The sequence below is a fragment of the Fusarium oxysporum genome, chromosome II (assembly GCF_013085055.1).
Source record: "Fusarium oxysporum Fo47 chromosome II, complete sequence".
NCBI classification, from domain to species: domain Eukaryota; kingdom Fungi; phylum Ascomycota; class Sordariomycetes; order Hypocreales; family Nectriaceae; genus Fusarium; species Fusarium oxysporum.
Genome location: NC_072841.1, coordinates 2,079,212 through 2,098,702, shown reverse-complemented (window position 1 = coordinate 2,098,702; position 19,491 = coordinate 2,079,212). Strand labels below are relative to the sequence as shown.

Here is a 19,491-nt window from a genome sequence, read left to right as displayed (position 1 = left end):
CTGCAGGTTGAGGTCATGTGTCACCTCAGCATCATGATATTCAGCTCGAGGGGTTTATGAGATGTTGCATGCTTTTCATCCTGTAGTATAATCAAGATGGAGTTTTCCTCAGCATTCACCTTTCGGCAACAGCCTCAAGAAAACCAAGAATCCACTAATGAAGCTCCTATTCCCGTTCCATCTCCTGGTATTCACTGCCCTCACTTTGCGGGATTTATAGCAGTATCCTTCGCAAAGGGTCATAACACTATAGGCCTGCAGCCTGTGATATCGAATGCTGCCCCTACATTTCAAGATGTATCCCTTGGTGGTGGCTCATTCGATGTTCGAAAAGTCGAAGCGTCTTCTTTTCCGATTGGTCTGGGTACGGAGATCTTGAAAGGCCGGAAATATGTCGCCGTTAAACATCCTCGGACGCAAGATGATGGTTCTGTATCATTTGCCGACATAGCCCTAGAATTACAGATCTTGCGGCACCCTCCCGTCCAGAAAAATGAGAATATTGTCGACTTATTGGCTGTCATGTATCATGATACCGGAAACAAGGAGGGAATAAGGGTTGTTCCTGCTTTGGTGCTTGAATATGCTGAGTATGGAAATCTCAAGTCATACCAAGAAGCAGGTTATGCGCATTCACTCCATGAGAAGCTAGACATTGCTATCGACGCAGCCAGGGGGCTTGAAGGCCTTCACGAAGCAGGGATTGTCCACGGCGATGTCAAGCCCTCCAATCTACTTGTATTCAAGCATCCAACCAAAAAAACCATTGTCAAAATCAGCGACTTTGGCTTTGCGATGCCAATGCAAGGTGGCCAGCTCATCGGAAGTACCGAGGTCTACCGTGCACCTGAGGCAAAGACAGCAGATTTCAGCAGCCGGTATCTTCGTCAACAAGATATTTACTCTTTCGGCTTGACACTGTGGACGGTTCTAGGCGATGGAGTGGCTTACCACAGTACTTTACCAGACGGCGATAAGCTCGAGAACGTTTGGAAACTTAAGAAGTCCAACCTGATAGCGAGCCTTGCTACTTTCAATGTCCTACATCGTCTGAGACGAGAGAGCTATCCACTTATGACTCTGGCGAAAGTCATTCTCACGTGCTTGCAGTTCTCCCCAGAGAAGAGATTCTCAAGCATGTCCAAAATTATCGATCATCTTGAAGTCACAAAATCTATCGTCAATAGCCTGGACGGGCATGATACTCCAGATGCCAGCGCTTTAAGAGCTGCGCTTCCTACCTTCGAGAGCATCGTGTACAGAGCCAAAATCCCTGCATCAGATGGAGAGAGATCAGAAAGAATGATTCTGAAGGGACTCACTACTTTGGTCTTTGCCTATCTCAGACAAGAGCTTGGTCTTCAGGATACTCCCGCAAACATTGATCCCTGGCAGATGTGTAATATGATGACTCACTTCTTGCCAAAAGCACATGAGCGGTACTATTCCTCATTCATTCTAGATGAGTCGCCTTTTATCGCTGCGCTTCAGGGTATTTCAAAATCAAGGCTTGAGAAGACGATATCAGAGCTCTTACCTACCATATCGCAACTCTTACCCAGGGAAGCTAATCCAAGCGAAACCAGTGAAGCTCAGCCTGTTTCTGCTGTGAATGCCTGTTTACTCATCTTGGACTGTGCTGGCCTTTTGAATGAGCCATTCAATACCGTATTGTTCTCAGCGTACGTACCCTAGTTTATTGTCTGGCTTAAAGCTTATTTTCAACCCCTGAACTCAATTCTGTGGCGCTAAGCTAATTCATGGATAGAGTTACCTCCAAGTCGAATGTGGAGCAAATGCAGCTTTTCAAAGACCAAGACTTCAACCCTGATGTATGTTACAATACCAACGAAGAAATTGACAGCGGAACTAATTCAATCAAGATTAAGAAAAGCTCAAACATCCTGCAAAAGATTCCAAAGCCTGCCAGGGTCGCCCTCTTCAATAGCCTAAAAACTATCTTTGAGACATCTACTAATCAGAATGAAAGAGCGCAAGCCGCCATAAACCTTACTAGTGCCTACATGGATGACATAGGAGTTGAGTACGACTTGAAGTCGGCGGCTTACTATATACGTCAAGCAGCACAGCTTGGTTCCGAAGAAGCTCGCACTCTCTACACATCTGTATTCTCTCACGTTCCTGGTCAAGAGACTCCAGACCAGGAGACGTTGCGTACCTGGGTTGTCGATTCAGCCCAAGCTGGGAACCCAGTTGCTCTCTGGAGGCTGAAAGATGACTGGCCTTCCGACTGGCAACAAGTTAATCAGAAAGTTCAGCTAGATGAACTAACTTGTCTCGGCATTAACATCGGCGCGTCCGAAGACTTGTCTTCCATGTTAGAAGCCTTGTCCCTGAGTGAGGTCGAGTTTTCTCACTCCAGGGATATTCTATTGTGGAGTATTGTTATGGACAAGCCAGACGTTACAGCCACCTGCCTAAATCAAAACAATGGCTTGGTCGAGTTGGCGCTGCAGAATGACGAGACACCTTTACTCCTCGCTGCCCGTCTTGGTCGAAAGCACGTTCTGGAGACGATATTACAACACCCTGGATGCGGCAGTGCTGCACAGATTGCGGACGAAAGGGGTATAACACCTCTTCACTGGCTCTGCTCCTTTAAAGACGAAGACCATGAAATCATCGCAAAGCTTCTGGTCAGCAAAGGTGCCGATCTAAACTCCCCTGCTTGTACAATATCACACACCCAATATGGAATAAAGGTCAACGAAGATGGACTCATGATTCAAACTCCTCTACACTGGGCTATCACCCAGAAGAGACTATCTGCTGTGGATACTCTTATCAAATTGGGTGCAGATCCAACATTCTGTATGGAGGTAGAGGAGAGGGAGGGATCACATCTCTCACCACTTGAACTCGCATGTGGACTGTGCTACTCGCCAGTGGTCGAACGGCTTCTCCAAGAGCCAACAGTCCAGAAAGAAGCCAGCAAACCAAAACCAATGGTAGGTGGAGGTGAGCTGATGTATTTGCCTCTTTTCCATGTTATATCCGGAACCCCGCGCTGGCAACGCCTGTTGACTTTGGGAGTCGATTTTGAATCGGAGACAAAGAAGACGATGAAAGCCTTGATTGAGAACGGCGCACCTACTGATGCTGTCTTGCAACTTGGAAGCAACGTTAAGATGGCAGCAGTCTTTGCCACGGCGTACCATCAATGCGCAGTAGATCTTATGGTTTCAGGTCTTGAGCTGGGATTCGCGAATCAGATCAACGCTACCTTCGGCAGAATGTCCAGTGGAGGCTCTGCTTTGTTTCTAGCCATTACGCATGGTGATCGCGATATGTTCAAGGCTCTTGTCGATGCTGGTGCAGATGTCAATGCGGTAGATGCTGATGGTCTTAACGCGCTGCACCGTGCTGCAAAAGAAACAGACGACGTCTACTTCGCCAAGACGCTTCTCGATAAGGGCCTTCCGGTCGATCCGATCACGCCAGAGCCTTTCAGCGCTTTCTACGCTGCCACTTACAGTGGAAATCTTACTGTTGCACAGTATCTATTCGACAATGGTGCGGATAGAGACCGTGTCCCTATGTCGATGAAGAGGAGTATAATATCAGACATGCTCTCGACTGGTACCAGAAATGCCCTCTATCGGGTCAAGTTCTTGCTCAGTCTTCCAGATCGTAATGGCTCTGATGGATTCATGGTAAAAGTCGGCGATGAGACGTTCTCCTTGTTCCACTTCACTATCAAGTATGTCGGAGAATTCGCTGGAGACAACGAGGTCACTGGCATCATGATTGTCGAACTCCTTCGGAAGTACAATTCCCAGGAACAACTCGACAACACAGCGGGACCACATAAGATGACAGCTCTAGCAGTAGCTGCCGAAGCTGGCAACTATTTCGTCGTGAGACGACTTCTCGAGTACGGCGCAAATCCGAATATTCCTGACCAATATGGCCGAACAGCGTTGGATCTGGTGTACAAGAGATACTGTTTCCCAGAAAAGCTTCCGGCTTTTGAAGAAGCAGATTTGGATGATGAGAAGATGGTAAATAAGATTCTGAATGCTGCGAATGAGAACACGACTGAGTTGATGAGTCTTCTCAAGGCCCATAACGCTGAGACTAGGAGTTGGAGTGCGCCGTCGTGGATTGACGCTGACAGTGGATTGCGTAGCTTGGATTGGGTGTTGTATGGCCTCCGCGAAGATCGTAAATCATAGTGGGCAAAGTCGGGTCAAAGCGGCTCAACCGTCGCTTATCAACAACAGAAATAGTCTATTTTATGGGTATGTTCGGAGTTGCTATATACGTTCTATAATGATTATATCTATAACTTTCATTCATTAATTATTCGGGCAAGCCTTTTCAAATGAGGAGTATGGTGAGTTATCCCTCACGATGTACACCTCTCCCACCAATATCAGACAGCCAACAGCCATTGAAATCGCAATAATGGGGAAATTGGCCCGCGCGAATTCGTGACTCTTCACATGAATGTGCTTTCGAGCAAGGATATCTCTCCAGAGAAGACCAGCTAGTGATGCGCTGAAGGCGGTACTAAATGCTCCGTAATTGACTCCAACGGCCATGCTGTAGATCGTGCCCCAGTATGTTCTATCGCTGATGAGTTGGTCGTCGTGACAGTTGATTTCTTTCCATGCTTGGATGATGCGTGATAGTAAGATAGTGGTGCCAATGTTAGTACCGGAAAACTATGGATTGTCAGCGTCTTCCCAGAATCATCACTTTTGAAAGGGACTTACGTTGGACAAGACACACGAAAGGAAGCCCATTCCTCCAATACTTCCAACTGTGCCAGTACGTTTTGACCAATGATACCAACCATAGGCAAAGATGTTGACCCATCCCTTGCTCACTAGTGCCTGGACTAGTACAAACATGGCGAAAGCAAATGGAACTAGTGCAAACGGAAGATGAGCCATGACGGCCATGACTGTCGGGAAAGTCTCTTGTAGCCACTCGTAAGCCCTCTCAAGCGATGCATAGCCTTTTCTAGCCTCGGACAAAAGAGTTGATCTTTCCTCTGGTTCTGTCGCCATGGGTCGACCAGCCTCGAGCTTCTCGGTTTCCATTTGAGGACTTGGTAATGTTGACAAGGCTCCGGGGTGCAGTGTGTTTTGGTCGCTTGGTGATGAAGGACCTGAGTTGGGTAATTGAGACATAGAGCCCGAGATGATGACAGGACTGTTCCCGGCGGTGTTTGATAAAATCACCTTGGGGATGGAATGTGAGTTGGACTGATCATTGGTGGTTTGTAACGGAGTGAGAGAAATGCCATGAGTCTGACCATAATCTTCCGAGGTCTGGTGATCAGGAAGACCAGGTACCGTCTCGGTATCAGGTTCAGACTTATCCTGTGAAGTCTCAGCATATTCCGCTACAAATCGCGCGCGTTCAGCTCTCGCACGCTCCATCTCCCGTCGATAATGAGCTGCCGTTTGCCGCGTCTCCTTGCGATGTAACCATCCAAAGCCAAGATCCCAGCAAAACATGACAAACGCTGCTGGAAGAGTCACCCAGAAAACAGGGTGCTCTCCACTCCCGGCACTAGCAGCGTTGAGAGCCAGAACAGTAATGAGAGTCGCAGACATGATTAGCGCACCAAACATCGCGCCCTTTTTGTCAAGAAAAGGATTCATGATGTACGCGAGCGACAGCGTCATCCCCTCGCCTGCATTTTCAGCATCTTCAACTTGGTGCTGAACGTAGGGGATGTTGGGGTTCACGGGCCGTTGGGCTCTAGCCTCTTCTGGTAAGCTGTGCATCTCAATCTTGGAAGGGATAAGCTTTTCGTCAGCGAAAATGACGTAGAGCAGAAAGGGGAAGAGGACAACGGCGGTGACGACGACTGGGACTATCATGTTGGCCGTGTAGACAATGAACTTGATGTCGAAGGCTCCAGCGAGGACAAGATTCGTGGGGTTTGACGAGACGAGAATTGCTGAAGCGATGTTGGCGACTGCGAATTGAGTAAAAATCCAGGCTCGCGGACTCGTAATGTTGCTCGATACGCGCGTCATGTACGCGAGGAATGCCGTTCCAGATAAAATAATAGGATCATTGCCGATGAAGCTGCCAAGAAGAAAGAAGAATGAATAAAGGTAAAAGAACAGTCGATGGCCAACTTTTCCTCCCCACGACAACACTTTGAAGGCCAACCATCGAATAATACCCGATGCATCGATAGAAATAGCAATGTAAGCTAAAGTGATGAAGAAGACCATAATATCGATCGGGTGGATATTATCAGCGCCTATCGTCCCATCGTAAACCTCTTGGCGTCCTATCGCAGAAATAGCTAGTAGAAAGAGATCCGCGATCAAGGGCGCAGTGATGAAATTGACGGGAAAAGTGACTTTGACAAAATATTTCGAACATCGTGGATTATCATGAAGAATCGCATGATGTGTGCTCGGGGGTATGACTCGCAGTTTGACCGCTAATCTGCATATTAAATTGACGAGGGATTTTGGCATGTAAATGGGCATGTGAAATGGCCATAGTACGAGAATATCTGTAGAACCCGGTCAGTGCACGCTGTGTATCCTTGTGAAAGGGTCGTCTTACTAGCAAGTACAAAGACTATCAACGTTACTATCGAGCGCCATTGTCGTATCTCGCTGGTGTCCACGCCTTTGACCATGATTTTGGCAGAGAGGATTCAACTCGATTTCCTCTAATGTCAAAAGTGGCACTCTCAGGTTAAATACAGAGAAAACCTGACGACGAATGTGGGGTCGTTTTTAAAAGTGGAGGGGAAACTTGAGGGTCCAATTGAAAGGAAGAAGAATATCGTAGTGTCAGCATGTTTTGAGGTAAAGGGCCGACAGCAGCTTCTATTCGATGACCTTCTCCCTTTCGATCTCTGGCTGAAACAGAAAACAGGGCTGATATGAGAACAAGAAGGGAGAGAGAGAAAAAAAGTCTTCTAGAAGGTTTCGTTGTTCTTTCAGGTGACAGGGTACAGTTGTTGATGCCTAACGCAACGCAGTATGCAACCCGAGCTATGCTTAGTAGAGACTACTTTTGCGCCCAGTCCTCGCCCGGCTCGAGTGAATTTTGTGGCTGTGCCAAGATGTCAGCTGAATGTCTACCACTCGAAAGTAGAAGCCTGCAAACGCTCTGGCCATTTATGACCACCCAGTGACGTTTTTGGTAAGGACTCATCTTCGACTTGCGGGTATTAAAAAAAGAAGCTTCTGCTAAGATCTTGTTATTCCCCCACATTTTGGGCTGACTTGGCTTTTTTTCTCCCCCGGATTCAACCCTGCCAAGACAGAATGTCGATATGCCTGCGCTTTCTGCCACCGATGCGGCTGAGACAATAGCAAATAGTGTGCTTTTTTCGCGGGCAGCGAATGAGAGTGGTGATGCGCTGCAGGTTATTTGCGCATGGCCTGTTTCTGGTCAATATGGCACTGGTACTCGAGTTCTGTGAGTATAATTGCTGGTCGATTGACGCAAAGCTAATAATTATTTAGATACTACGTTCTCATTGCTGCATGTCTTGTCGCGAGGAGGGAAGAATGGCTCGTGAATCCTTGTTTGGCCGCTGCGTTGGTGCTGCCAGCCATTGCCGCTATTCACGGCATAGTTTTGACGGCAATGCACAATCCTGGTGAGCAATAAACCCGAAATCGAGAAGTCCTCGAACTGATTGGCACAGATGCGGTCGACATGGATATTTATGGTGCTTTTCAGCTTTGCGCTATTGGTATTCTGGCAGCGCCGGTGACGGTAATGCTGTCAAAGACATACTTTAATGATCCTGGTCGAAATACCATTTTTCTGTGGACATTTCTGCTATTGATTGGTAAGTTAAACTTTGGCAATAGCTGTTCCAATTTCTTACCGGAGGTTAGGTCTTTTGAGTATGACAATTGAGTTTTATCGCATCGAAACTCACTCCTGTTCAACCGACGCATCAGGCAACCCGGTATCACCAAACGCATCAAAGTTTCACTACATCGAAGGAAACGACTGTAACCTGACCTGTTCCACGCAAAACGGGCCATCATCTCCAATGCGAGGCGGATCCGCGAACAACATCTATGTCATACCAGCGCCGCATACCCTCACATTCGGTACCGCGACTTTACTCGCTGCAGCATGTTGCGTACACGCTGTTCTATGTCTCATTTCTATGTGGGATAGAGTGCTTGAAATCAATTGGCGCCGAAGATTCGGAAAACAGAACCACGACGCGGCAAGTGAAGATGATGAAAGTGCTAACAAGGGCGTTATGAAGGTCAACGATACTATTGGCTTCTTCCTTCGTATCCTAGCAATCCCCGTTTTTGGTGGCGCTGGTTTGGCTATACTTATTGTGGGCGAGATTAACTTTTTCAGCCCTCAAGTTAACTACCAGACTGAGCCAATGGCCAATATCGGTAAGCATACCCCAGTACTATTTGAATTTTACTAATATTTGGTTTCTTCAAGGCCAATGGGCGCCTATTACCGGTACTGCGATGGCCATGGTCGGTTCGCTTTATCTCCTTGTAGCAAGACACGCCGATCAAGCAGGCGAACCATATCTGTCGCATCATTGCAATTGTTCTCATTGTCACTTTAACGATGACATAAGCCAAGTCTCTCACCAAGAGAGTATTTCTTCACTGAATAGCCATCATATCACATTAACTGTCACAAACACCGATACTCGTACGAATAACCAACTCTCACCGCACCTCGATCCAACTCAACCACGGTCTTCAATCTCCTCCCGACTTCGAGACCCCTCAGTTTACGAAGAGCACAACCAACCCCCCCGCAACCCCTACAGACAGAAAATAGAGAATGCATTCTTCAGATTCGGCGAGATGATTGGTACCCCAGCGCATGACTTCATCACCGAGCCTAAAGTCAAAAGACCAGATCGTGTTGATCTACCGATGATACCAGGGGAAGAGTTTCGAAATGTGCGTGTATCTGCTGTTGAAATTGAGAGAGATCAACACCAAGATGATGAGTTGAGTCCTGTAAGGTCAAGACCTGGGAGTTTTATAGGCAGCGATGCTTCTGTGCAGGGTGTTGGAAGATCTACGTCAATGCCTATATCAGCGCCGCCACTTGCTGTGACAAGACCGAGGTCGAGTACAAGTCCTAGACCGAGACCTGCTTCTTTGTATCACTAGCGTAGTGGGAGCTGATTTAATTTTTTTCTTGTTGAAAGATATTATTATTATTATAGAATATTATGTTAAAACTTATGCTTTGGCATCGGGATCTTGGTCTTTTGTTGAAGACAGCTCACCAGCTGTGACCGTGATCTCGTGGCTGTGCTCTAGTCCAGATAACACAATCCATGTCGGTACGATACACAGAATAGTGATTCCAAAGTTAAGACCAATACTGACAAAGTGGTTGGCGTTGCCTTCAGACTGCATACTGTTTATCGTTAGCGTTTGTTCATAATAAGTAGGTATATAAAGTGATACTTACGCCCAGGCAACGGTTTGGCCCAAAGCCTCAAATCCTCGGAGAATACCGCAGTGATAGGACAAAGAGGAAATATCAGTCGTGTACTGTCCGACAAGCCAATACAAGAACTGCTGGAAAGCTTGGCCTCCAAATTGCCAGAAGAAGATGAGGGTATAAGCCTTGCCGAAACCGCCCTTGAACCAATCAAAAACAGGCGGCTCCTCAGCGTCGTAGAATTGCTTCTGGAGAATGGAAGCCCAGATCCATGTACCGATGAGAATGAAGATGATCGAAGCGAACGCAATTCTAGCGCGAGTCTTGATGAAGATGGATTGGCGATCCAACAAACCAGCAATCAGGAATGAGCTGATAATTCCGGAGAAGTTGGTGAAGAACGATGAAAAGGCGCGAGCTCGAACGGTGAAGTAGGTTGTCAACCAAGTGCTCATAAAGCCATTGTAAAAGTAACTGATGAAGAAAGCAGGGATCAACAGAAGCATGCGTTTGGTGACAAGGAGCGACAGAACAGCCTTGAACTCGGCCAACCAAGAGGGTTGCTTATGAACGACGACGAGCGTGCGGTCTTTTCGCTGAACCTTCTCCGCAGGGCTCAGAAGTAAAGCGATGGGTAGACCGAGACACATTATGACAATGAAGACGATATAAGTCGCTGAGCTGACGGATCCTTTTGATGAAGTTTGCGCGTTGAGACCGAGATTAATGGCGCCTCCGACAATGGGGCCGGCTGCCTTGGCAGTTTGCCAAATGGCTATTCCTTGTTAGTTCATGCTAAATAATTCCATATCCAATCTCATAACTTACCAAGATAAAATGCACGATCCTTGGGACTAGGATATCCAATAATAATGGCTGCCTCAGCCGCCCAAAAGAAACCCGCCGAAATACCACAGAGCGCACTTCCAAAAAGCAAAAACCACGTCTTTGGCGCAACATTATTCGTATAAAGACCAGCGCCATAAATCGGATATCCAATGGCTCCTAGGGCCAGACCATACCGTAAACCAATTCTGTTGTTGATCGCACCAGCTGCTATACAAACAGCCGCGAATAATCCGTAGACAAGCGCGTTAGCGGCTGACACGGCGTATGGTTCAGCTGCTCCTCCGGCGCCAAGGCCACCGAGGGCGTCCCACATTCCGGGAGCAGTAAATGAAACTCCGCATGCTATAGCAATCTGGAAGGGGATTGAGCGGAAGAATGATGGTTTTGTGGGGGAGGCGGTTGGGTGGTTGATGACGGAGCCATCGTGTGAGGAGGCCATTTTTAGAAGCAGCCAACGGGCAAGAAGTGAGAAAAGACTTGAAGATTACACAATAGGCGATTCATCAATTCTATTATATGTCTCTATGAATATTGCGTGCGATTGCGTGCTCGATTAACTCGTCCCTCTCCCTGGCTCGATCACCATTGAAACCATACTAAAGGGGGCTATTGATGGGGATAATGAGAACTAGTTTCCGTGAGGACCCATCGGCAATCTTGTACCTGCAGTAAGAGAGTTTTCATCGTCTTTAATGCAGGAAGATCAGCCCTGTAGTGTTACCGCTGATGGTAGACTATGCAGCTGCACTACCCCAGGTTTCATGACACGAAGACCCTTTCTTTGAAAGATTCAATTGGTGATCGTGAGAGCTTTACTTGTTGACGATTCAGATCGAAATCTCTTCATCGCCGAGTACCGCCGAGCCGGGACAATTCTCATCCAGAATTACATAAAAGTAATTGGATAATTGGGTCTCATCGCTGTTGAAGTGGATTTTTGAAAGAAACGATCCATTTTTGCCACCGAGTGGCATTCAAGAGGCCCAGTGATACACTTCGAACGGTATCAACGAGTTAGCTTTCATTAAAGACTACAGTCAGAAACACCGTTGCATATGCATGTACGACATAGTTCATCAGATAACAAAAAACTCCATTAAAGCCGTTATTTTCATTTTCTATGTTTCCTTAAATGACGCTGGAGGCTTGTTTTAGCGGGCCGCGGCGCCACTTCCGGCTGCCGGGCCGTTTCGTCATCGTCAAAACCAAAAACCAAAAACTCGCCTCGCCTATCTTATCGGAGCTTCACCTTGAGCACTATACTATCTACCCTAAGCTCAATTGAAGATCGTAGAAACTTGGCATTTATATGCGCCTTAATCCTGCAACACCTCAAGACAGGTTTTCATCGGATACTCCGTGCCGATCATGCATTGGCATTTGCACATGAGCCTCGGCAACGGTTAGACCCCTCTTTGGAGATGGTAATGCCAAGTTTACCATGAAGAGACACGTCAAGATAAAAGATCGTTACTGTCAAACACTTTTGTTCTTTATACTAGCAAATATCCTGTATAAACAATATTTTGCTATAATGACTGTCGATAATACTCAACCAGAGGGTGAGAACCCGATCGGCGACATTCAGGTTGAGTTTCTTGGCACCCAAAAGTCTAGCAACACCGCCAGCCGTCGCGATTTAGGGTTCACAGGTCAACTTGGAGGAAAATGGTACGCTGTCTATGGCGATGTACTATGGTGTGATTCAGGTGTCACTGATCCTGAAGACGATAATGAGGGATTTCATGGTATGGTCAGAAATGCTGTTTCTGCTCTGACAGATGATCCTCTTGTTGTGGAAGACCTACATCTCAATGATGATGAGCCGGTTCCTCACCAGAAGCAATTTATGCCATTCAACGAGGAGTGGGGTGAGACCAATACCTTTGGCTTTGGAGGGACGGGCATCGTGGAGGTTGATCCTGATACTGCGACTGGTGCTCTTTATTATCTCGTTGTAAGTTGTACCTATCCCTACACGATATTTTGTTGACCTAAAGCTCCTTAGAATGACGATGAGCATTATAAGGGCGCTGGTGTTGCTAAAGTTGAGCTCATCGATGACGTCCCCCATATTACCGATCGCTACGGCGAGAATGGCATCTGGTGGAATGGTGATGAGGTACCCAAGTACGGCGACGTCGCAACGTATCGGGACGTCAACAGCGAATACATCTACATCCTCGGAAACCCGCCAAACCCAATCGCCGACTTTCCTGATAAGCTGTACATCTACATGGCTCGCGTACCCGCAAAAGATGCCTTCGACCTTGAGAAGTATGAGTACTGGTGGGGTAGACAAGAAGGATGGAAGAGCGAAGTTCTCACTACGTTCAATTGTGAGACAGCTGTTATGTGGGGTGTTGGGCAAGGTCAGATTGTGTATAATAATCACTTCCAGACGTATTTCTACGTTCACCTTGATCTTTGTAAGTACGCTCCTATATGGTGGCGAATGCATTGCTGACAGACTTGCAACAGCTGGTACTGTCTTTTTGAAGACTGCTCCGAGCCCTGAAGGTCCCTGGACGGAAGGCAAAGAGATTTACAAGGATGAGCCCATCGATGGAGGTCTGGTGTATGCTGGAATAGCGTACCCGCATCTGGATGAGTCAGGCGAGACGTTGACGATCGGTTTCACCAACAACAACTGGATCCGGGTTATCAAGGTTACTTTCACATAAGATGATAGGAGACAACGAATCAACGAATCAACGAAAATTATTAGTATTGTACAATCTGTTCTGTTTTGCCGCAGTGCTGTCGCATTACAACTCATCATCCTTCTCTTGCTTATTCTCACACACACCATCAAAGTCCCCATATTTCTCCATACCCGCGCTAACAATCTTTTTAAACTCCTCAAATGGACAACTGGCCCCGGGTCCGTTCTGACACAAAGGCAAGGGTCGAGGCGCAGTGTTGGCAATAAATCTGATAAACTCCTCTTTCTCAGATGTGCCGTCTTTAGCAACTGGTCTCTCACACGTCATCTTTTCCATGCCAACATGGCCTAAGAATGGAATTAAATCAGACATTTTCCAAGCTCGGACATGGTTGACGTGCGTAGTGGGAAACTCGTCGTATCCTTGACGGGAAGATGAGTTGAAGATTCCGAGCGCTGTAGCAACGAATGGAGGGACTTCGCGATGAGTGAAGTAGAAAAATAGCCGTTGTTCCTTAGGCCATCCTGATGATTCATCACCAATCAATTCAGAGTTTTGGTCGATTTTGCTGAATAGCTCAGACTGTGAATGCAACCATGGAAAACCCAAGTAACTCGACAGGGGATTGAAAGGCCCAACCATGTGAGCATATTTCATATCCCAGGCATATTCGTACGAAAGCCACTCCGCGTCAGAAAACAATCCGCAAATTGGAGATTTCTTTCCTCGAATTGCAGATTCGTAGCCACAAATTGATTGAAGTGCGAAAACATCGTAGGGGGCGAGTTCGTAGTCGTCGGGTGTATACAGGCGTAAGCGTTTCGCAACGCCACTTGCGTAGTTTTTGACAAACTTCTGCTGCTGTTCCGTACCAGGCGTTTTGGAGAATTTCGAGCAGGCCTTGTGAGGAAGAAGAGCGCGTGTGCCGTTATTCAATTCCTTCTTATCGAAACGCGTAATTTCGATGCTTCCGTCTTCGGGGAAAGCTTGTAAAAATGCCTTGGCAGTGTCGTAGGTTCTGTCTTTCGTATCGGCGATGACGCGCTTTACCGATGACGCTAGGTGTCGATAGCGCTTCACAAGGTGGTGGCCAACTTTCTTCGCGTCAACCTTGCCTGAAGGCGTGACATCTTCGAGATGATCCTCTTCAATTGGTGAGTACCATTTGTTCAAAAATTCAAGCGGTCCTGAAAAGTCACCGCGATGCTTTTCGAGCTTGTACAGGAAAGGCTTGATGTAATCCTCATACTCGGCGTCATTGGCATAAATCGCAGCGTGTCGGATGAGATACGAAGCAGCTGTAACCGTACATCCTTCAGGTGCAGCATGCGACAATCCAAAGCCTACGGCATCGAAATAAGGCGATATTCCCGGGAGGTGGAGAAGAGGATCGAATTGATAGCCTTGGGTATGATCAAAGCTGTCAATTGGCTGCTGAATGACAGACGCGACAGCAATTGCAGGTAAAGCTGCAGCCGCAATGGCACGCAGACTGTGATGCATCGCGAAATCAACAATGGAGAAATTATTAGTTAGGGAAAAGATTCACGAGGTTGCAGTCTTGGCCTGTTTTATTTAATGGAACAAGGTTGGGATGATCGATGACGTACAGGGAATTTGGTGGAACCTGGATGCTAAGCTTCGAAGCTAAGATAAGAAATCAGGGCCAGTGACATTGCTGAGATTAGCCTGGTGGACGCTAAACTCCGGCTTCCACGTCATTCCAAGACATCCAACCTCAATCGATGCAAAAGCAAATAAAATGATAAAGGGGGCATTAATTGCCATTGTCAATCATCTTGGGCAATTGTTCAACAAACAGCGTCTTTCGAATCGCATGTACCATAAAACCTGGGATGCGCCAATTTCCATAATGACCTACGCCTGACTTGCCGATCTGCATTCCTCCCATCGCTGTCAATGTTAGAATTGCTTTTTATCTTAGATCAGAGGATGACATACGAGTTGTTGAAGCTTTGTATGGAATCATAGGCTTTCCAAGCATTGTCTGCACCAAATTCTTGGCCATATGACCAGCCTGCGTATTGACGAACCAAAACTGCGGTGCCTCAACATTAGACACGTCGCCAATTGCAAAAACATCCTCACGGCCTTCAATGGCGAGATATTGATCGACCTTGATATATCCATGCGCATCGAGAAGATTAGGTGGGATGAGAGATGAGTTGGGAACTACTCCGAATGTTGGAATGAGGAGGTCTGTGACTACCGTTTTTCTGTCGGAGAAAGTGACCTTTTGCTTGCCATTGGGAAGAGTGATAGACTCATCGGCTTTGGTGTTGAGTCTGATCTTGACGCCGAGCTTCTCGAGTTGACTATGTGCTGACTTTGAGACGCTGTCGGGGCGATTGTCGAGGACTGTTGGGCCAGCATTAATCTAATCGCGTCGTCAGCTTGACTTAAGCCTGGGTGGATGATGGGAAGATTGGCTTACCAGGGTAATTTCTTTCTTGTCACCATAGTAGTCCGCCAACTCGCCTGCGACCTCTACACCAGTCGGCCCTGCACCTGCAACAATAATGGACTGAGCCTCTCCAACACGCTTTTGATACGCATGAACATAGTCCCTGGTCGCATCAGTCGATCCCCTCGACTTGAATGGCGACTCCGCTTTAGTCGAAGATCCAGTACCAATAAGGAGATAATCATAGCTGATAAAAGTCTCCTGCCCTGCTTTATAAACCTTGACCTGTTTATTATTGATATCAATGCCAGTAGCTGTACCAACGATCAACTCAAACTTGTCGCCGTATTTGGTAAACCCAGGCGCAATGGCTTGGAAGAGCTTATCATCGGGGATGGTTCCTGGGATAATTGCGCGGGGCATAGCAAGATTCCAGAAGAAGTGCGAATCGCGAGAAACCATTGTCACTTTGTAAGATCCCGCATTTTTGTTTTGCATCCCCTGAAGGAATTTGTGGGCTGTCCTGACAGAGGCGAAAGAACCGCCTATTGTGACGATGTGTTTTGGTTTTTGAGACATGGTCTTTGAGTTATGTGACGGTTCGAGAAAGATTTCGCAGGTCATGAAGTGAAAGGCGTTAGCCAAGAAACTAAGGAGGGCATTAAGAAACATTGCAGACAATATTGATGGACCTGTGTTGAGCGCGAGGACTGGTACCCACGCCACATATTTAACGCGCATTGTATTTAGGCATTTCTCCATAATATGCTGACAGTTACAATCACGTTAGACAAATAAGCAATTACATATCGCCAATCATTCCTGTGTTGAAGCATCAGCTTATACATTCCCGCGCGGCTAATAGCCTAGATGACCTCAGATCTTAGTTGGATGCTACTGATGGGGCTGACATCGCACCATCGTGCCGCGCGGTAATCTGTCAGCAATGTTCCGCGGCCCTCGTTTCTATAATGGCCACGTCGATATGTTGACGGTTTCAGCTAATTCTTAGATCGATGGCTTGGATGTTTTTATCTCACGAAATTGCAAATCATTCAGCAAATTAAACATCCAGTTTTGAAGTTCTAACTCACTACAAGCTTATTGAAATACGAGCCTCACGAATACTATCGACAAGTTCCTCGATGACGGACTCTCGATGTGACATTCCTTTGATAGATACAGACAGTTACGAATGGAAACATGTTCACGTCGTCGATTTGTATACCTCATCATCCAACCCGCAATGCTGAAAAGTAGCGAACGCATGTTCTCAGGAGTCAGCAGTTTGGGATGGAATGAGAAGGTATAGGGTAGCCTATTCACTAGACTCGATTCGTATTCCTCGACCACACCCTTTGCCCAACCCGTTAATTCAACTTTACTTAAGTCCTACCCCATTTATATAATTGCCAAGCCTCTTTTCAGCCTATTCCAGGCAGTATCAGATTATAATCCACAGTAAGGACGATTTGTCCGGGGTTGTGCTTACGTCACGTGACTACACCGCCTAGCCTAAACCCTCTATATTTGACGACTGCAACTATCGTCAGTTCCTCTTCGGCTGCCAAACTTCCAACCATGGCTTCAGAAGAATCAGCACCACCGAAAACGGTCTTGGTGTTCAGCACAAAATCACCCGAGGAGGCCGCTATTTTTGGCCTTCGAGGGAGTGACATCCAGAATCTCAGAGCTGAACCGGTCCCTGGCCCCCCCGCTACGCCCGATGAATGGGGGTTTACGAGCCCAACGGCAGATGGAATCTGCAAATACTGCCAACTCATGCTTCATCCAGATCCACCACAGCTTATCCAGCATCAGCCCAATGTAATGCACCTGATCAACTCAGGCGACACGTGCTCGACCTGCAAATGGCTGGAAATTAGCATACAGCGTGGTGCCGCGTCAGTGCTAGCTGAATTTCAGCGAGGCAACCCGGAGTTATGTGACGAGAACAACTTCTCAAGGCCTGTTACTGTCGAGTTGACCAAGCACGAGAAGTATATCATGGCAGTTGGTTGGGTTGGAGATAGGAAGCTCTACACGAATGGCGGAGTGCCTTTGACGATATCTTCGCCATCTCGTCTTGGTATGTCATCATCGCGACTCAAGAAGATATATCTCATACGTTAAATAGGAAGTCTTGCTACTCGAAGATTCTGGATTCCTCACTATGAACTGGATGAATCAGAGCCTTTTAAGCGGCAAGATACACTGAAGATGTGGCTGAAGGAATGCGAATCTCATGAACAGTGTATCAAATCTCTTCCTAATACCAAAGAAGCAAAACTTCCAACGCGCGTGCTAGACCTGACTGGAAGTTCGGACATCCCATCAGATCCCAATGACATCAAGATCAAACTACGAGAGACGGAGGAGGGAGAAACTGGAACTTATACGGCTTTGAGCTACTGCTGGGGTGCCAACCCAGATCTCCATTTCAAAACGACAAGTGAGAATCTACAAAAGCACAAAGAGGGAATCAGTTTCTTCGACTTGCCTTTGACGCAAAGGGAGACTATCCTCGCGACACTCTATCTAGGAATCCGATATCTTTGGATCGATGGCTTGTGCATTATTCAAGACTCCCGCCAAGACTGGGAAGCCGAGTCTGTCAAGATGGGATCTGTTTATACGAACGCACATCTCACACTAGCAGCTACTTCATCCGATACCCCAGATATGGGTCTTCTTCTCCCCTTCCAAGGCTCCGAGTGTGTCAAGATCCACGGGGAGACGGTTAGTGTTCGGATGGAGACGCATCGGGAGCTTGATAGGATGTCGGAGCCTTTGAATACTAGAGGCTGGACACTTCAAGAAGCTGTGCTAGCATCGAGGATTGTCTGTTTTGGCAAGGAGCAGTGGCTGTGGAAATGTCCTAGCCGCTACGCTACGGAGGACGGACTGATCGACGGATCGCGAGACATTGATGGTGGTCTGATTCAGTGGGCTGATATAGTGCAGCAAGGTCCTGGAGAGGATGGAAAGAACTATCTGCGACATTGGTATCAGATGGTGACAAACTACTCAAATCGTGATCTGACTTACCAAAGCGATAAATGGAACGCTATCGCTGGCCTCACAGACATGTTCGTAAAGCAGACCGGCTATACTCACCTGGCAGGCCTATGGGAAGAGGATATCGCAAATGGACTTGTGTGGGAAGCGAAAATGAGTGGGGTGATCCGTGAGCCAGGAAGCATCCCGTCATGGTCCTGGATGTCTGTGAAAGGCGGGATCAAGGGCTATGTACACACGACCCCTACACTCTCTATGATTGAGCTTTTAGAGAGTGATTTGCAGTGGAAAGAAACTCCACTTGCGTCCCCTCTGGCGGTCGCTCGCTTGACAGTCAAAGGAAAGATCATCCAGGCAACATTGGGGCCACGCTCTGTTACACAGGAATCTCGTCACCACGTTCTTGCAGCCCCGGGAGGCAACGAAATCTTTGGGGAGGCGTTTCTGGATAGTAGAATTCCTGATGGGGCGGAGATGCCGACTGTGTCGTGCCTTTTTGTAATGGAAGTCCCTGAGAAGAAGGAATACTTTACGTTACTTCTCACAGGGTCATCAGGCGATGAAGTAGGCAGCCAGGAGAAGGGTATGACAAGGCTTGGGATTGGAGTTTTCTGGACAAGGTCCAGATTTTACAGCAACAGGACTGAAGGCGACGTGATCTTGGAGAAGGCTTCTGAGGCTACAGTAGTGCTGGTATAGAAGGAACAGATCGCATCGTGATATTATTCCGTTTCTGAATAGAGAGTACGTACCGAATCAGGCTCCGAGCTTGAGGAAACAATGAAATGTTGCAATCGCTGCCTGAAATGTGCATGTGCCCCGTAATCATGCATTCTATTAGGGTCGGTCCACTCGGGACCCTGTCTGGCTGAGAAGTTGGGACGGCTGAGCCTGCTTCTCCGCAGATCCCTGTCCAACGTGCATAAGCTGAAGAATTTGATGTCATGTCATGATCCAAGTAACGCTGGTAGATCAGAATTTTTAACAACCTTGGAATTTATCTATTTGGGAGAAATTTGCTGAACTCACAATCCAGAACCATAGACATGAATATTCACTTCTTGGCTTGACTTGTGAAAGAGCCTGCTCGAGCTGGACCCGAGAAAAAGAAAAGAGACT

At 47.2% G+C, this 19,491-nt stretch overlaps 7 protein-coding genes across 7 annotated transcripts; 4 read left to right on the top strand and 3 right to left on the bottom strand.

The window, feature by feature from the left end:
* Positions 1-96: 96 nt before the first annotated feature.
* On the top strand, positions 97-4,245 carry FOBCDRAFT_176306 (uncharacterized protein; the record flags this gene model as incomplete). Its single annotated transcript, XM_059608516.1, has 3 exons — positions 97-1,686; positions 1,782-1,832; positions 1,884-4,245. The coding sequence occupies 3 exons, from the start codon at positions 97-99 to the stop codon at positions 4,194-4,196; spliced, it is 3,954 nt and encodes a 1,317-aa protein (XP_059464122.1). The 3' UTR covers positions 4,197-4,245.
* Positions 4,246-6,867, bottom strand: FOBCDRAFT_176304 (uncharacterized protein). The gene is made up of 3 exons (XM_031173290.3): positions 6,565-6,867; positions 4,740-6,511; positions 4,246-4,688 (listed from the first exon to the last, which is right to left on the bottom strand). Exons 1-3 carry the CDS (start codon positions 6,638-6,640, stop codon positions 4,320-4,322), a joined length of 2,217 nt encoding a protein of 738 aa, XP_031050075.2. The 5' UTR covers positions 6,641-6,867; the 3' UTR covers positions 4,246-4,319.
* A 362-nt stretch (positions 6,868-7,229) lies between these two features.
* On the top strand, positions 7,230-9,106 carry FOBCDRAFT_247893 (uncharacterized protein; the record flags this gene model as incomplete). Its single annotated transcript, XM_059610818.1, has 6 exons — positions 7,230-7,431; positions 7,479-7,615; positions 7,664-7,810; positions 7,860-8,387; positions 8,440-8,978; positions 9,038-9,106. The coding sequence occupies exons 1-6, from the start codon at positions 7,286-7,288 to the stop codon at positions 9,104-9,106; spliced, it is 1,566 nt and encodes a 521-aa protein (XP_059464121.1). The 5' UTR covers positions 7,230-7,285.
* A 92-nt stretch (positions 9,107-9,198) lies between these two features.
* On the bottom strand, positions 9,199-10,726 carry FOBCDRAFT_214663 (major facilitator superfamily domain-containing protein). The gene is made up of 3 exons (XM_031173287.3): positions 10,243-10,726; positions 9,442-10,189; positions 9,199-9,387 (listed from the first exon to the last, which is right to left on the bottom strand). The coding sequence occupies exons 1-3, from the start codon at positions 10,700-10,702 to the stop codon at positions 9,207-9,209; spliced, it is 1,389 nt and encodes a 462-aa protein (XP_031050072.1). The 5' UTR covers positions 10,703-10,726; the 3' UTR covers positions 9,199-9,206.
* A 1,071-nt stretch (positions 10,727-11,797) lies between these two features.
* FOBCDRAFT_128380 (uncharacterized protein) lies at positions 11,798-12,947 on the top strand (the record flags this gene model as incomplete). Its single annotated transcript, XM_031173286.3, has 3 exons — positions 11,798-12,220; positions 12,272-12,692; positions 12,745-12,947. 3 exons carry the CDS (start codon positions 11,798-11,800, stop codon positions 12,945-12,947), a joined length of 1,047 nt encoding a protein of 348 aa, XP_031050071.3.
* Positions 12,948-12,998: 51 nt separating this feature from the next.
* Positions 12,999-15,933, bottom strand: FOBCDRAFT_176290 (histidine phosphatase superfamily; the record flags this gene model as incomplete). The annotated part of the gene is made up of 4 exons (XM_059608515.1): positions 12,999-14,421; positions 14,540-14,576; positions 14,892-15,327; positions 15,385-15,933. The coding sequence occupies 4 exons, from the start codon at positions 15,931-15,933 to the stop codon at positions 13,032-13,034; spliced, it is 2,412 nt and encodes an 803-aa protein (XP_059464120.1). The 3' UTR covers positions 12,999-13,031.
* A 993-nt stretch (positions 15,934-16,926) lies between these two features.
* Positions 16,927-19,102, top strand: FOBCDRAFT_214657 (heterokaryon incompatibility protein-domain-containing protein). Its single transcript, XM_031173283.3, has 2 exons — positions 16,927-17,443; positions 17,492-19,102. The coding sequence occupies exons 1-2, from the start codon at positions 16,936-16,938 to the stop codon at positions 19,069-19,071; spliced, it is 2,088 nt and encodes a 695-aa protein (XP_031050068.2). The 5' UTR covers positions 16,927-16,935; the 3' UTR covers positions 19,072-19,102.
* The last annotated feature ends 389 nt before the right edge of the window (positions 19,103-19,491 follow it).

Bases quoted from the DNA above. Each gene is read 5' to 3' on its own strand.
- FOBCDRAFT_214663 (XM_031173287.3), bottom strand. From the start codon at position 10,702: ATGGCCTCCTCACACGATGGCTCCGTCATCAACCACCCAACCGCCTCC. The intron at 10,190-10,242 runs GTAAGTTATGAG...AACAAGGAATAG, and splicing joins GGATCGTGCATTTTATCTTG to CCATTTGGCAAACTGCCAAG. The intron at 9,388-9,441 runs GTAAGTATCACT...AACGATAAACAG, and splicing joins GGCCAAACCGTTGCCTGGGC to TATGCAGTCTGAAGGCAACG.
- FOBCDRAFT_176304 (XM_031173290.3), bottom strand. From the start codon at position 6,640: ATGGTCAAAGGCGTGGACACCAGCGAGATACGACAATGGCGCTCGATA. The intron at 6,512-6,564 runs GTAAGACGACCC...CGGGTTCTACAG, and splicing joins GATAGTCTTTGTACTTGCTA to ATATTCTCGTACTATGGCCA. The intron at 4,689-4,739 runs GTAAGTCCCTTT...GACAATCCATAG, and splicing joins TTTCGTGTGTCTTGTCCAAC to TTTTCCGGTACTAACATTGG.
- FOBCDRAFT_214657 (XM_031173283.3), top strand. From the start codon at position 16,936: ATGGCTTCAGAAGAATCAGCACCACCGAAAACGGTCTTGGTGTTCAGC. The intron at 17,444-17,491 runs GTATGTCATCAT...TACGTTAAATAG, and splicing joins ATCTTCGCCATCTCGTCTTG to GAAGTCTTGCTACTCGAAGA.